Source organism: Megascapheus bottae, chromosome 24, assembly GCF_031878675.1.
Source record: "Megascapheus bottae isolate mThoBot1 chromosome 24, mThoBot2.hap1, whole genome shotgun sequence".
Classification (NCBI taxonomy): Eukaryota; Metazoa; Chordata; class Mammalia; order Rodentia; family Geomyidae; genus Megascapheus; species Megascapheus bottae.
In genome coordinates, this window is record NC_143532.1 from 16,518,280 (window position 1) to 16,534,983 (window position 16,704).

Here is a 16,704-nt window from a genome sequence, read left to right on the forward strand (position 1 = left end):
AAAAGGCTGATAGGATTCGGGCTTCCCACCAGTAATTCGAACCACTGGCTCTTTTGGCATTCTAGCATTCTTACTCTCTCTCAGAGAGTCCCTTACTGTAAGACTCTTAAAATAACACAGAACACTTGAGCAGCTGAATAATGTCTTTGTAAGAAAGCACAGCAACATGTTGGGTGAACTGACTGTCCCCCACCCTTGCTGGGAAAACTGAATCTTTAATTCTCATGGGGCCTGTGACATGATGAGTTCAATATGGAGTCTATCAGAAGCAAGGGAGAGTCTCCATTCCAAAGCTTTGGTTAACCAGACTAATATCATGAGGCCTTGTAGCTTTGCTCAAAGCTGATATCTTGTTTGTACTTCCCCGTCTTCTGTCTTTGGTGATGACCATCCTACAGCCTGGGGTGATCATTTCAATCAGATCTCCTCTCTGAATTTCTCAGTCTTTACAAATCCCGTGACTGCAGCCATGTTACTGTGTCTAACAGCATGAGGTAGTTCTAAGGTGTTTTCTTCAGTGAGGTAGTAGATCTTCACCATGGGATACTGAAAATATTTTATAGCTCTTTCTGTAATGCATAGCTAGTGTTTTAGTGCTACTATATTTGCAGATATTTATGCCTTATTAATTTAGCTCTAAGATTTACATCCATTCTTATTCCTATTAAACTGCTGTGTGATAGGATTTTCCTTCTAGGGGATGGAGATTATGGAGCAAGTAAGGAAATGAACTAGATAGGGTGGTTAGAGGAAGAAATGAAATAATGAAGCAAAACCATAGTCAAGCTTTGTGATTCTCTTTAGGATAAATACTGTTCATCAGATGAGACTTGTCGCACAACTGTGGAAAACCCCTTCTCTCTGTATCCTTAATATCCAGATGGAGACAGATCTCCATGGAACTATGAGTGGAGTTCTGGAGTATGTCTTCTGACCACACAGCTTTGGGCATTTTTTTTCTTCAAGAGGGATTGTGCAATAAATGTCTTCATATCCATTATCAATAAGCACAAAGAAGATAGTTCTCTTTACTCCTACTCCCTTTTTTATCTCCTTTCTTCCTCCATGTAATCACCTTCTTCTGCCTCTCCCACCAAGTTCTTTTCTGCCTTCCTCTGCTTCTCTCTTCTTTGTTAGAGATCACACCTGGATCCCCACAGTGGACACTCTACTACTGAGCTACATAGCCATGACTCTGGAAACTCTTTAGTAAGAAAATCATGACTAAATTCTCACTGCTAGACTTCTGCTCTCAGATCAGTGGGTGATCTCTATATTTGTCACCCTATGATGTCTTCATTTGTTAAATACACATCTGTCACATACTTTCCGAGGCAGACAACAAAGTGTCCAGTCAAACTGCCTAAAATTTTATCAATATTAATGATAAGTCACTATCAAAGTGACTGTATTCATAAAACATTCTAAAATAGTGGATATAAGGTAGTGAAGAGAGCTTACAGATCTTGAAAGGGGAAACATGCAAAGTTTTTATCTGATTTCTAAAAATAGCTTTAATTCATTCTTTCTTGATTATTAAAGTTCTTTCCAGAGAACAAACAATAGAAAATTGGTATGTTCTGAGGCAGGAAACAAAGATGCTTATGTAGGTCAAGCAGTGATATTCAGCATTGTTATATGTAGAACAGAAAATAAATCCTCTATTTTACAACATGGAGAAGAGAGACTGACTGTGTCACCTGATATTCCAATATCTGTAGAAGACATTCCAACCACAACTTTTATTTACCTTATCTTCTACATTTTGGTATCAAACAAATAAACTGTAAAATCTTGTCTTTGATAAATGATGATCTGATTTAAGGTTTCAAAGGTGTATAATACACTATATTGTACAGCGTTTTTAAAAATCTAAAGAAAATTCCATTTCATCCATCAAATAAAAGCTTGTTGGATCCACCCCCGTGTGTCTGACATTTGATCACTAGAGAATAGAAAAAGTTCTCAGTTGAAGTGCCTTTCAAATGGGCTTCATGTACAAGTCAACTTTGAGATGATCTACTGAAGTTTGCAGCTTCAGAGTAAATGAGAATAAGATTTATGAAGGTCCTTACTGAGAATCAAAGTCTTGGAATACATATTTAATGGTACAAAGGACAAAAAAAGTGCCTTTCTGAAGCACTTGGGGAGGACAGATACTGGAGTGGGGGGAGAATACACAGAATGTGGTGAAAGTGGTGGTTTGTTCTTGGAATGAGAGAAGCATTTCCACCTTTCTGGAACCAGGTCATTGGTTATGATCTGGACTCTTGCTTAAATGCATACATTCAGTTTAGAACACATGTGTTAGGAAATATGTTTACCATAGGGTTCGGTATATAGACTATTTTCTGTTTCCTGGAGGAATTACACACAAGAACATTGAGGTGGTATGCCTCTTTTATATCATGCAAACAAACACACCATTTCAATGCAGATGTACCTCTATTCCTTAAGAAGTTGAGACACATCTCATTGAAGAAAAGAATCTGATTTTCTCCTTATACACTTTCCCCATTGACTCTTGAATTTGAACACACTGTTATGTGCTTGAAAACACATGAAACATCTTCCTAACTTTATTATATTTTATGTAAAACAGCCCTTTTCTGTCTTCTTCATGGATATGCTGCTTGTTAGCTTGAAACAAAAGCTTGTTTGATTTTATTATCTTTCTACATATAGACTAAATTATACAAGAGAAAGACCATATCTGTCTTTATACTTCCTGCCTTGTGTTCAGGGCATATTCAATAATGGTACATGAAAGAAAGACGGAAGAGAACCTGCAGGAAGAAGAGACGAGAAGATAAATGATAGGATGCTTGTCTCTCAGACCTTTGCTTTCACTGTTCCCAGAATGAGCTTTTAACTACATTGCTCTAGTTAGGATAACTGATCACTGGAGACGTAGTCTCAGCCCATTGAGTAATTGGGAAGTGGAACTTTTGACTTTCTTTTCTTAGTTAAAAACATTACTAGAAAGATGATATACAGAGTGTTTTCAGGCACAAAAGTCAAATGAAGAGTATATTTGTTTTTCAACAATGCCTCTCATTTTCTGGCTCTCTCGCAGTTTTTTTTTTTTTTCTTCCACCCTACCCACAAGTTGTGCACTTTATTTCCCACTTAGCATCTAGTGAGTACCTCTGCTTTTGCTTACCTTTTGTCCCTCCATTTTTGCTGGAGGTAAAATATTTAAGAATCAGAGTATTTTGAGAGATTTTAGCATACTGGAGACGTGCCCTAATAGGAGATTGTGAAGACTGCATCCCTTCCTCCTTTGTACTTCTTTTGAGATCAGCAGATTTCTCATACCTTCTGCTCCTATCATATAGATCTTAGACTAAATCCTCCAAAGTTTTGACCTGAGATACCTTTCCCTATTTATAAGTCAATTGTCTCTGATATTTGTTATCCAGTCAAAATATGAGTAACACATTTTCTGGTATTGAACGGAAAACTCCCAGTGTTCTGTTGGCCTCCTAGCTCTGCACAGGCTGGTCGGTCTAGGCACTTTTCTTGGGGAAGATAATCTGTACTTCAGAACAGATACAATCACCTTTTTGTCACTACTTTTATGACCAACTCCATTCCCTGACACACATATACACTCATACAGACACACAATCTTATTCACATATATTATCACACTTTCGAGGAACAATTAGAAACTTTTTCACTGCATTATAAGTATCCGTTGATTACAGATCTTGACATTTTTATCCTAAGGAACAAGAAAGTCAGAAACAATGAGTCAGAAAATGTTTCCCTACCTTCAAATAGGTAAGACCATATTTGGTCATAAGAGGCAATCACTAAAGCTTTGTAGAAACTAAATAAAATTTACAATATAATCCCTTCAAAAAGTAATATATGATTCTTTTAACATTTGCAATCACATCATCATACTCACTATTCTCTTTTGCTTTCTGATTCTAAGGGAAAGCTTTGGATTTATCCATAGGTATTATATTGATATTAAATTATTAATCATAAGTCACTTTAGAAACTTGTTATTTTAATACTGTTAAAAGTTACACATAAAGTAATGAGTGTTATGCTACTTTCCCAAGATAAATAGAGACAAAACTGTAAAATAGCATAACAAACTATAAAATAACGTATAAATTCAGAGGACAAGAAAGTAGCACTAGATTTGTAAACTGAAATTTCTATATTTAATCCTAAGTTAGATAAAAGAAACAGAAACCTGATAACATATTGGGTTAATCTCTGTCATCCTATATGTGGGAAGGAAAGCTGTAAATTTACAACTCTCCAAAGACTCCAGAATCTTTCAAATATATTTGTTGTTGTTTAATGATAAGACATTTGACCAAGTGTCTACTACAAAGAATAAGAAATATTCCTTGGGGTATCACTTAATATAATATTTATAGACTATATAATGCATATGGAAGTACCACAACCAAACTCCTTTATATAATTGATTCATGTAAATAAAAATACTACAGTGTATTCTCCTATTTAGGCTGGGTGTTGATATTTTCAGGTAGGCAATCCTATTGTTCACATTTTTTTATGAGACAGTTGAATTTCAGATGTGTAAATTGATCTTGGCAGAGAAAAAAGGAATAAAAGAGTAATTCCCTGGGTAAGAGGGGGTGGGAAGAATCAGGTATTTCATGAATATAGTGGTTGAAAAATTGTTCTAAATAGCTATATTAACCTGTTTTTCATTTATTTTTATGACAGACAGGTTGATTGCTCTTGTGCGCTCCAGACTTCAGCCTTAGTGTGCCTGCATTGTTGTTAAATCACCAAAGTGTGGGATAACAGGTTGTAATTGGGGGGTTGCTTCTAAAATTTCTGGAAGTATTCTTGAATTTTCCAAGACTGATGTTTTTATTTTTTTTTAACTGAAGACACAAAAAGTGATTTAAGAAAGGGATGGGGTCTTCGTGTGGATATGTGACACTGGGGATAGATTGTTGGGAGGTTGAATATGTTTTAGGCACATAGAAAAATGTCAAATGTCACTCTTACCTACCTAAACAGAGGAAATTAAGAGGTAGAATTTTGTGTCAAATATTGACATGGAATGTGTGCAGCTAAACTGTCTCAAGGGATGGGACTTGTTCAGCAGATAAAGTTGTTACTTAATATCAACAGCTCCAGCCATATAGCTGTGTACTCTGTGTCCACACAAGAGCACTCAGCAACTGAGCGTGTATGCCATTACAACCTTTAGTTTTGATGCTATGCAGCCAATTTAGGAATCTCCTTGTACTTGCGTCTTTAAATTCCATAAAGTGAGACGATGAAGTCTTTTAAGGTCTGCTTCTAAGAAATGTGGCTGTAAAACTAGAAGAACAGTAGTCTTACAGCCAGGCAGGATATTTGTCTCACTGTAAATGAGAAAGTTTAAGCAGGTTTTCAGTGAATATTGGTGATCATGGATAATGCAGATTTTAAAATCTCTCCATTGCGCTTGAAAGGATTGTCTGTTTCCAAAACGTCCATCATTAGAATTAATATATGTGTGACCGAAGAGACGCACTTTCTCACAGGATTCTATCCTAATACCTCTTAAATATTTGTGTGAAGGAACAGTAAATCGACTGTGTGCATTCTCAAGCAAATAGGATGATGACTTCAAATCTTCAGATTTAAAAAATAATAAGATATGAAAATAAAAATTTGAAAGTATTTTTAGCAGCAATTTGTCTCATGATCTCCCAACCTTTTTACTTTAGATTTATCTAGTGTCTTGCCCTTTTAGCAGAATGTGCTTTTGAACCTTGGCCCTTCTAAATTCACTAGCTGCACAGCTGGGATTATAGGAATGCCCCATAGTGCTTGTCCTCATTCAACTTTGGAATATGATCATTAGTACCCGATTTAATTATGTTTTCTTTTCCTGTCCATCACCTCATATTTCTTTCACATTGTGCTGTGCACATAAGGCAAATCCATACTTAATGAATAATTGCATATTACCTCCAAATTATTATTGGGTAAGTATAGTGTGAAATTCCAACGTATTTGATGTTATCATATATGAATCAAACATTCATTTTTTTGGAAGCACAGAGCATAGTTCAAGGAAGTTTTTGAAGAATGAGAGGATAGACATCTGTAAGAAAGAGAGATCAACAAAGCCAGAGGGTAATTTACGTAGAAGCAATGAGCTAGAAAAACCAATGTAACTTTCAGATCTCTCCAGGTCCAAGTCTATGTTATATTGAAATATTAATATTGGAAGGTTTTTGGAGGGTGCTAAAGAGGGAAATAGACAATTATCATGAGGAATTTTGGACCATTCTTAGAAGGCCACTGGGGAAATACTCTCATCCTTAAAACCACTAGTGAGCAATGAACAGTTGTCCCCATTTATAATTTTTCTTCTCTATACTTTCTTGCACGTAGTCAGTACAGGTAGATGATAAACTGCATTTTAAACTAAGTCATTCCTTTCCTTGTTTGGCCTAGTAGTATTATAACATTCATAGTATTATTAAATTCTTATCTATAATCATGGTAAAATATATTTATAGCTTATTTTATAAATTTCTGTGACTCATACCAAACAAGGCTATCTTGCACTATATATAACTGGAATAAAAACCATATCCCTACTACGGAAAGCAGTATGGTGATTCCTCAAAAGAATAAACATATGGTTCCCCTATGACCCAGCAATCCCATTCCTTGGCATTTACTCAAAAATCCAGAAACAAGGACGTACTAAAGCCACTAGCACAATGACGTTTATTGCAGCACTATTTACCATAGCAAAGATATGCAACCAACCCAAATACCCCGGTGGACGATTAAATCAAGAAGTTGTGGTACTTATACACAATGGAATTCTATGCTGCCATCAGAAAGAATGGCATTGCCCTATTTATAAGGAAATGAAAGACTTGGAGAAAATCATATTAAGTGAAGTAAGCCAGACCCAAAGTAACATAGGCTCAAGTTTCCCTCATTTGTAATAATTAGTACACATCTAGGACTCTCCTAGCAAAGGATTACAATAGCCTAGGTACATAAGCTCATGTAGGATAAGACTAAATGAAAGAGTCTCTAGGATATGGAAACAGAGCTTTATCTTGAGTGATCGTTGTTCTTAATATACTATGTTATTTCCTTCTCCTTTGTTGCCCTTTGGTTAATCTCATATTGTTACAGTATCTTACTTTGTTACCTGGCATATTGTATACACATTTATTTGTTTATTTGAAATAGGAAAGGGAAGGGGGAAAACAAGATGACTGTGAGGGGTTAGGGAAGGTTAATTGGAACAAAATCATAAGAAGGGGTATCAATGTGTGAGACATAATGCACCCACTCTCTGGTGAATATAACTGTAATCCCTCTATACATTACTAAGGTAATAAAAAATAAAATGAAAAACAACAACAAAAATAGATCCCTATGGGCTGGGTATGTGGCCTAGTAGTAGAATACTTTCCTAGTATGCACAAAGCCCTGGGTTCCATTTCTTGGTACCAGATACAAAGAAAAGACTGGAAATGGTGCTGTAGTTCAAGTGGTAGAATGCTAGCCTTGAGAAAGTTCAAGGATAGTACTCAGGTCCTTAGTTCAAACCCCAGAACTGGCAAACAAACAAAACCAAACCAAACAGTTCTCTACTTTTGTTGGAGTTGAATATTACTGATGTTATTTCCTAGTTTTGGACTATTTGGAAATTGTGAAAGAAGCAACACTAAACACCACCCTGTACATGGGGGAAAGTAAATTCTTTTATTGATCTAAATCTGTGATCCACATAGTAGCTATGCTTTGGGAAGTAATCCAGAGCATCATGCTCAAAACCAGCATTTGACTAACCTAACACTATTACTACTAAAAGTCTTGGCTGAACGTTCAAGGAAAGTGTTGGATACTAACCAAATATCCATGGAGTGTGTTTCTGTTTTGGATTTTATCTAGTGTCAGTGATTAGATTTAGTCACATTTACTGTGGCTACTGAGAAACTGTTTCACAAATGTGTGAAATCTCAGAGTTGAGATTTAAAAAGAAATCACTAGACTCAGAAATGCCTACAAAATATATTCATGAATATGAGGCAGAAAGTAATGGTTAACCATTTGGACATTTCTTAGCTCTTTTAACAGTCAAGAGTGTACATAGTATTTGAAACCAATACATGCTAGCTTATTTACTTGGTAATGATATTATTACTATATTAATATCTCTCCTAGTTTCATTTCTTCATTTTTTTTGGTACGAGTCCTCAAACTTTCTCTTTCAGCACTTTATCACTTGAGCCACAACTCCACTTTTGTCTTTTTGATAGCTAAAAGTCTCACAGACATCTCTATATATCTATATATGTACATATATATATATACACATATACAATATACTAATCTGTATATACATATATAGGCTAGAACTGTAGCTCAGTGTTAGAATGCTTGCTTACCAACCCTGAAGCTCTAAGTTGGATTTCTCAGTATCACATAAACAGAAAACCCAGAAGTGGCTTTGTGGCTCAAGTGATAGTGTTAGCCTCAATCAAAAGAAGCTCTATGTGAGTGCTCAGGTCCTTATTTCAAACCCCAGGACTGGTAGGATACTAGAGGATAAAGAGCCAACTGATTTTTTTTAATAGAATGAGAGCAATAGGATAAATAATTGCACAGTTTAAATAAGACTTTCATAAACTGCCACCAGATCCAAACTTCAGAAAATATAGTCCAGTCCAATAAAAGTTCAACCAAATATTTGCCTGAATTTTTATGAGATCATTGCTGTAGATAATACCTTGTGGCAACTACTAATTATCACGAGCTGTCCAATAAATGTGATAGATTGTCCAATTAACTCTTCATCAGCAAGCGTTTTTGAAGATGTTGCCTATGGAAATGGATGGCAGTTTATGACCTCCATGTTGCCTCTTGTAGCTAATTGTTCCTTGGACAATAATCATTAAGTTTCTTGTATCTCTTTCAGTCATTTTGTTGCACAAATTATGATGCCACCAAACTTCCCAATCTATCTAACTTGCCAAATAGGACTCTCTAAAGATTCCTAAGTTCCTGGTTGAATACATAGATCATGTGAACAGTGAAGTTGATGATTATAGATCTATCATCTTTCTTTCTTTTTTTGCAGGTTTTCCATCGACCGGCACACTGACCTAGAGAGACAGTTCAATATTAATGCAGACGATGGGAAGATAACTCTGGCAACTCCACTTGACAGGGAATTAAGTGTGTGGCATAACATCACAATCATTGCTACTGAAATTAGTAAGTGCCAGACTTGTTTGTTTTTCTTTTGGTAATAGGTTTAATTTTAATGATCAATGGTTCTTAGGGGAACTTATTTATGTTGCCCAAGGAGTCTCAGAATATACCATTTCAACACAATGTAACTTATTTTATGAGAAGTAATCAAATATTTACAATCTATAGGCGAAGAAGGTATTTCTACATGCAGGATATATATTGTTTATACTTATACGTATTTTGCAAGCACTAAATGTGTGTTACATTTTAAAATATGGAGGGGATTTAAAGGGGTAGATGCAAAAATTATGTTTGAGAGTTGCATATTATAATTTAAATGAATACTGTATATAGCATAGTTCTATATGTATATATGTAATATATATGTATAATATATATATAATATGATTGCAATTGTTGACATTTTTAAACTGTACCCAGACACATGACCACTTGCATTTAGAAAATATAAAGGTGATATTTGGGAGGCAAAGTTGTATAGATCCTTTTCAATACCTTTTGAACTTAATAGATTTTACATAATGATCATGGACTGTTTAAAATTGTATCTTCAATAGAAACACAGTTTATTTTTTTTTCCTTCCCAAAGAAACTAACTTAGTTATAGGAACAGAGATTCTGGGGTTGCTAAAAATAACACTTTAGTTTCAGTTCATTTTTAATAAGCACAGACTCTTTATACTTAATGAAGGGACTATTGTGTGTCTGCCTAGGGTAACATTTGTTATTCCTCTGTTTTGAGATCTTGCACTGGACCACTCCACTTTTTTAAAAATTTTATTATATGAAACATGGAGAAAGAGAGAGAGGTGGAGAGAATAGTGATCAGTTTATTCCCAGGGAAAACATTTGTATTATCTGAATAGGGAAAACATTTGTATTATCTGAATATCTTATTTCCAAGATGGACCTGATAAGGCTTTTAACATCCTACGTTCAAACTTTCAAGACTGAAGAATTTAAAAAAAAATCTCTTGAATGATTTGGGATACAGAGATTATTAATAAAGCAATAAGCATTAGCTGGGAAGAATCAACAAGAGAACTGGATGGCAACTCAATGACAGTGTACCTGTGCAGCCACCCAGGTTCCATCCCCGGCTCTTCCATTAGGAAAGATCACCACTCAGAGAAACTTATTGGTGCATATATTATATGTCTCATCTGGAAGATAATTCTAGGTTTATGCCCCCAAATCCACTCTATGTACTCAGGCATCTAATTGAAGGACCTGGGAGAATATCTCTGAGATGTATGAATGTCATATTTCAGGCTATTCATAATGGCATAGGTATTCAAAATTGCATTAAGTGAAGTAAGCCAGACCCAAAGAAACATAGGCTTTGTGGTTTCCCTCATTTGTGATAATTAGTAAACGTGGAGGATTTTTCTAGCTAGGATCACCATAGCTCAAACATATGTACCTATGATTATATAAGATGAGGCTAAGTGAAATGAACTCCAGAATATGGAAACAAGAGGTCTATCTTTGTAGTTGTTCTTTCTAACCTTTATGGTTTATTCCCTGTTGTTACTGTATGTGACTTTGGAACCTGGTGTATGTATACATTTATTTATTTATTTGAATCAGGGAAGGGAAGGCAAAAAACAAGATGATGAGACAAAAAACAAAGGTTGAACCAATGTAACAATGATATTCACAAGACAATATGCTAGAAACGAACTTTAAAACTCAAGACAGAGCCAGGCATGGTGGCTCACAACTGTAATCCCAGCTACTCAGGAGGCTGAGATGTGAGGATCAAGGTTCAAAGGCAGCTCAGGCACTGCACGAAAAACCTTGAGACTCTTATCTCCAATTAACCACTAAAAAAAAAAAAAAGAAAAATAAAAAAGGGAATTGGGGTTGTGGTTCAAGGGGAAGGGCAGTAACCTTCAGCCGAAGAACTCGGAGACAGCACAGCACCCAGGCCCAGAGTTCAAGACCCATGACCCACAAACAAACAAACAAAAAACCCCTCAAGACCAGGTGGGAAGAGGGAAACTGGGAGAAAAACATGGGAAGGGGTAACAATATACTCACTACCTTATGAATGTAACTGTAATCCCTCTATACATCACCTTGACAATAAAATTAAAAAAAAAAAAAAGATGTGAGAAGGTCCTCCCCAGAACCTTACAGGTAGTATTGGTGCATTTCTATAATCCCAGTTCTCAGAATGCTAAATCAGAAAAATCATGAGTTTAGAGCTAGTGTGGATCACATAATGAGACCCTGTCTCAAGAACAGCAAGAGTGTTAGTAGGTTTTCTGATGTATTAATCTCAGCTTTATTGGAAGCGAAGAAAAAAGGAGAATATCTAGCTAGGGCAAATCTTCAACTACACCTTAAAAAGAAATCTATATAAGAGGATGACATATTTGAGAGTGCAGAATGTCTGTAAACCAGTTATGAGGGAAGGAATGTCTGTAAACCAGTTATGGGGTAAGTGAGGTAGGAGATTGTGATGGTAGGCGGGTATAGGCAAAAACATGACTTTCTCAAAAACCTGAAAAAAAAAATGTTGCCAAGTGGTAAACTACTTCCTGGAAGATATGAGGTCTTACATTAAGTTTGAAGCACCACATGAAACAAAAAAATAAAACAAACAACCACAACAACAAAACAGCTAGGCACAGTGGCTCATGCCTGTAATCCTGGCTACTCTGGAGGCTGAGAACTGAGGCTCAAAGTTCAAAGCCAGGCTGGTACAAAAGGAGTTGAGACTTATCTCCAATTAACCTCCAGAAAACTGGACATGGGGCTTGGCTCAAGGGTAGGGCGGGAACCTTGAGCTGAAGAGCTCAGGGACAGTATCAGGGCAAGTTCTAGCCCCAGGACCCACAGAAAGAAAAATAAAAAAGGAAAGACCATCCTGAAACTAAATCTTTTATATGAAAGATCCATTCAAGTATGATGAATGTCTTTTCCTCAAAGCAACTTGAAATGCAGTCCAAGGATTTATAGTCTATTAGTTTGCTTCCATGCTGCTGAGATCTAGTTCTGGCTAGGGACAGAACCTTAAAAACTTTGATCTTTTTCCTTGGTTGGAAATACACTATTGATGGAGTTGTACTGGTGGCTCATAAAGGGCAACACCTTACATTTTGTTGATGTTTTGTGTTTAAACTAAACTAGCTTAATAAACTTCGCAGAAACAAGATAGCCAAGAAATAAGCTTAATTCAAGTTATCTTAAGAAATGTTCAATGTAAATTTACTATAAGACCGATTCATATATTTTTTTACATGCAACTCTCTTTGTACTGGCAAGAAGGAAGGCATAAAATACAACTTTGAATTTGATCTTTAAAATCAAAGCTAAAATGGACATAAATATAGAAACCTTCAATATATAATTAGATCTAGGTTGTAAATCATAAAATGATGCAGAAATAAAATCAAAGATAAGAAAAAGTAAATGAAATTACTACAAGAACAGCTCAGGTGAAGTCCTCCAGGTAATATTTGTTTTCTAAAGCCACAGACCATGTCATGGGAAATGTATATATATATATATATATATATATATATATATATATATATATATATATATATATTAAAGTGAGATTTATTATATTTATCCACAATGACTATTAAACCACCCAGAATAACAGAAACCCAAAGGAGAAGTTTCTAATAATGAGAACAGAGACATTCATCCCAGGGAGAATGACTTACATTTACTCTCAGAATGCTATTTTATCAGACAAAAGATTTAAACAAATGAAATTAAGCTAAAGAGTGGATTTAAGGGAAGTCCATCCATTATCTTTTAATGAGAATGTTGCTGTCCTTTAGCCTCTAGTGACTGAGGCAGATAGTTTACTGTGCATATTTACCAAGTATTTCATTGGCGTTAGATCTCCACTGCTTTCTCATCACTGGTAAGGCTGCATTTAGAAGCCCAGGGTAGGCTTCCAAGAGACAGGGTGGGTAGGGTATATCTCTGCTAACCAAGATAAGAATCCCTGTGTACAGAGCATTCTTCACAGAATCATGAATGATATGAAAAAGAAAGGTGACCAAAGGTCTCTGATGCTCTGTAGTTGGTAGGTAGTGACTGGCACAAAGCATACTACTATTGGTTACCTGAAACTGTGCAAAGCAAGAAGCATACAATTGCCCATTAAATTAATCTCTCTGAGTTAGTGATAATGCATTGCTCTGGCCTACTACAGTGGGCTGCACAAGATATTGCAAATGAAGCTTTTTCACTAATGATGGTTAAATCTCTCAGGGAAAAATGCTAGTTTGATAGCACTTAAGAAATGCCTCTTGCTGGCATGAGGCCCAGTTTCCAGAATAATTACTTTGTCTAATTCATGTTATTTAGTAAAAAAAATACATAGATAGATAAATAGATGAATGGATAGATAGATAGATAGATAGATAGATAGATAGATAGATAGATAGATAGATAGTAGATCATTGTTTGGAAAAATCTTGGATTCTAGAATTGGATAAAGTTAACAGCCCTGGATATGTCTTAAGCATTCAACCTTAGGTCTTTTATTTCCTCCCCTTTACAATCTGTTTTCTCATCTGTGGAACAAAAATAGTAATTATTCCTTAAATTCTTAGTACAGTAAGAATTAAATTACACGTAATAGTACTGTGTCTCTAAGTATAACACATACATATTCTCTTTTAACAACAGTGAAGAAATATTTTTTTTCTGCTTGTTCTAGACTTTACCTTGAGCTTTTAATAATTGCTGGATTTAAAATTACTTAATTAGTTTATATTGCATATACGACCTTCTTTAAAAAAAAAAGCCACAGTAAGCAAATCCTGCATGTCACTATGCATGTTACTACATTGAACAGCCAACATTGCTCACCTACCGTTTTTTTATCCTTGGTTCAGGAATGGTGGCTTGACAACTAAGGAACAGCCCTCAGAATGAATCAGGCACTGTTGGGGACTGACTGTGGGGTCAGTGACCTTGGACCCGCACAATTGAGTACACAAGGAAGTAAGCTCTTATCATGATTTTGGGCTGTGTCAATAGCTTCTCATTTAACCTGTTTGGGACTTGATAGCTTCTCATTCAACCTATTTCAGACTTGATACTGTTTGTACGAATGTAGCCCCTGGCAGTTCCCTAGTTTAAAGATGTGTATTTAAGATTGAGAACGGGAAATAAACTGGGCTACGGTCTTGGGCGACAGGCTTCTTAAGCTGTGGCTCCTGACTTGGGCTGTAGCCCTCCTGAACCCCATCTGTTTGTCTCTCTTCTAATTTTTCCTAGTCCTTGCATTCTCATCTTGTACTAGGCAGTCTGCAGTCTCCATTAATCGAGACAAAAATTCTAGATAAGGTTCATTCGGTCCCTGTTTAACTTCTACTAGATTTTTTGTACGATTGGAATTGCGTAACTTTTTCCAAGCCTCTCTTGCCGCAGCATTTATTTGTAAATAGGCCTCCTTTGCATAACCCAATTGATCTTCGGTGTTTTTATAGGTTCCCTCTCCTAACAACTGATCAACAGTGTAAGGCAGGTTCTTAGATCTATTTGTTTCAATTTTAGCCCGACACTGTGCAGTGAACTCTGTCTCCCATAATAAGTACTCTCCTGCACTAAGGCATGCTCTGGCAAGCCGCTTCCAGTCATTTGGGCATGCAATACCAGCACACGCGGCCTCCAATATTACTTGAGTAAAAGGGGCAGTTGGCCCATATTGGGAGCAGGCATTTTTTAAATCCTGTAATAGTTTAACAGGAACAGGCTGATGGTATACTTGTTCATCATGATCAACTAAACTAGGGAAGCATCGAGGCCCTGAAATACCTTCCCTCTCTCTAGCAGCCTGAGTCAGGTTTAATTGCGATGCACTGTGCCTGGTTGTAGTGCCTGTTAAAAGGGACTTGTTGCTAGGGCCTTTAGGCTTGCCTAAAGGTTGAGAAAGGGATTGAGGCCGTAAGGCTGCAGCCGGAGGCGGTGGGTGTGAGGGGTAAGGTTTAGAATCAGACACCATAGTGGCCTGAGGGTCATATCTCTTTCCTACTTCTGGGGGGGCTCTCTGCTCTGTCCCCATTTTCGATAGAAGATGTAGCATTTCTTCTAACTTCTTCTCTATCGTAGCCACCCGGCCCTCCAATGACTCATCATAACTTTCCTCCTTGGTATTCAGACCTGAATTCTGATACTCAATATCTACTGGTTGTTGTTCCCTTTGCAAGATCTCACTTAGACTCTCTTGGGCTGCGGCATATGGCTCAGCCTCAGGTTCTTCAGAAGGGTCCTTTAACTCATAAAGTTCCCTTAATTCAAGATTAAGTTCAGCATTTTCATGTAGAGGATCTATGTATTCACTTACTAAACTCCATACAGTAGCAGCCTCTATTGGGGTCTTCTCGGGGCCATATACATCATAATAATCTAGAATTCTTTTTCCTATCCGCTGCCAGGCTTTTTGGAATTCCTCCTCTATAGACCTCGGGCATGCCTCCTCGACAAACTGTAGGAAGCTCTGAAGCACCCCTTTTTCCACCCGCGTTCCGTGGGCTTCAAATAGGCCTGTTAAGATCGGTAGAAATAACCCATGGCTATTAGCTTGACCCATAATTTTTACTCCTGACTATACACTCTCTTAAGATCTTCTCTTAATAGTCCTACGATGTGTTACTCACCACAGGGAGGGGTCCTTCACCTTCGTCCCAGATTTTCAGGGTCCCTGTTCGGGCGCCAGATGCCGGGGCCAACCGGCAGCAAACCAGGGTTCGCAGATTGGGGTTCCTGAAATAGGGGGCAAGGACTAGGAAAAATTAGAAGAGAGACAAACAGATGGGGTTCAGGAGGGCTACAGCCCAAGTCAGGAGCCACAGCTTAAGAAGCCTGTCGCCCAAGACCGTAGCCCAGTTTATTTCCCGTTCTCAATCTTAAATACACATCTTTAAACTAGGGAACTGCCAGGGGCTACATTCGTACAAACAGTATCAAGTCTGAAATAGGTTGAATGAGAAGCTATCAAGTCCCAAACAGGTTAAATGAGAAGCTATTGACACAGCCCAAAATCATGATAAGAGCTTACTTCCTTGTGTACTCAATTGTGCGGGTCCAAGGTCACTGACCCCACAGTCAGTCCCCAACAAGGCACAAGTTTACCTGACTAGATAGTTTGATCATACTTCGGACTGCACATCAAACACTTGTTTTACAAACATGTATCCATGTGCCTGTTTCCCTATAGCATAATCAGCACTATAGCTTCATTTTCCTAGAAGAGTCTGAGTGGTCAAAAGGGACATGGGCCATTGTCTTGTGAGACTGTTTTCATAGAAAAAAAAGGGGGATATAGGAACCCAGCACTGTGGCTCATGCCTATAATCCTAGCTACACAGTAGGCCGAGATGTGAGGATCTTGGTTTAAAGCCAGCTCAGGCACTAAAGTCCATGAGACTCCAATTACGTACCAGAAAACCAAAAGTGGTGCTATGGCTCAAGGTGTAG

At 37.0% G+C, this 16,704-nt stretch overlaps 1 protein-coding gene across 3 annotated transcripts in view; it reads left to right on the top strand.

Moving 5' to 3' along the window:
* Positions 1 to 16,704, top strand: part of Cdh8 (cadherin 8) — a 299,684-nt gene that overhangs the window by 178,566 nt on the left and 104,414 nt on the right. For all 3 annotated transcript variants that reach the window (XM_090357535.1, XM_090357534.1, XM_090357533.1), the window contains exon 8: positions 9,113 to 9,249. In XM_090357535.1, the coding sequence (XP_090213661.1) occupies positions 9,113 to 9,249 (137 nt within the window). The remainder of the gene's footprint in view (positions 1 to 9,112; positions 9,250 to 16,704) is intronic.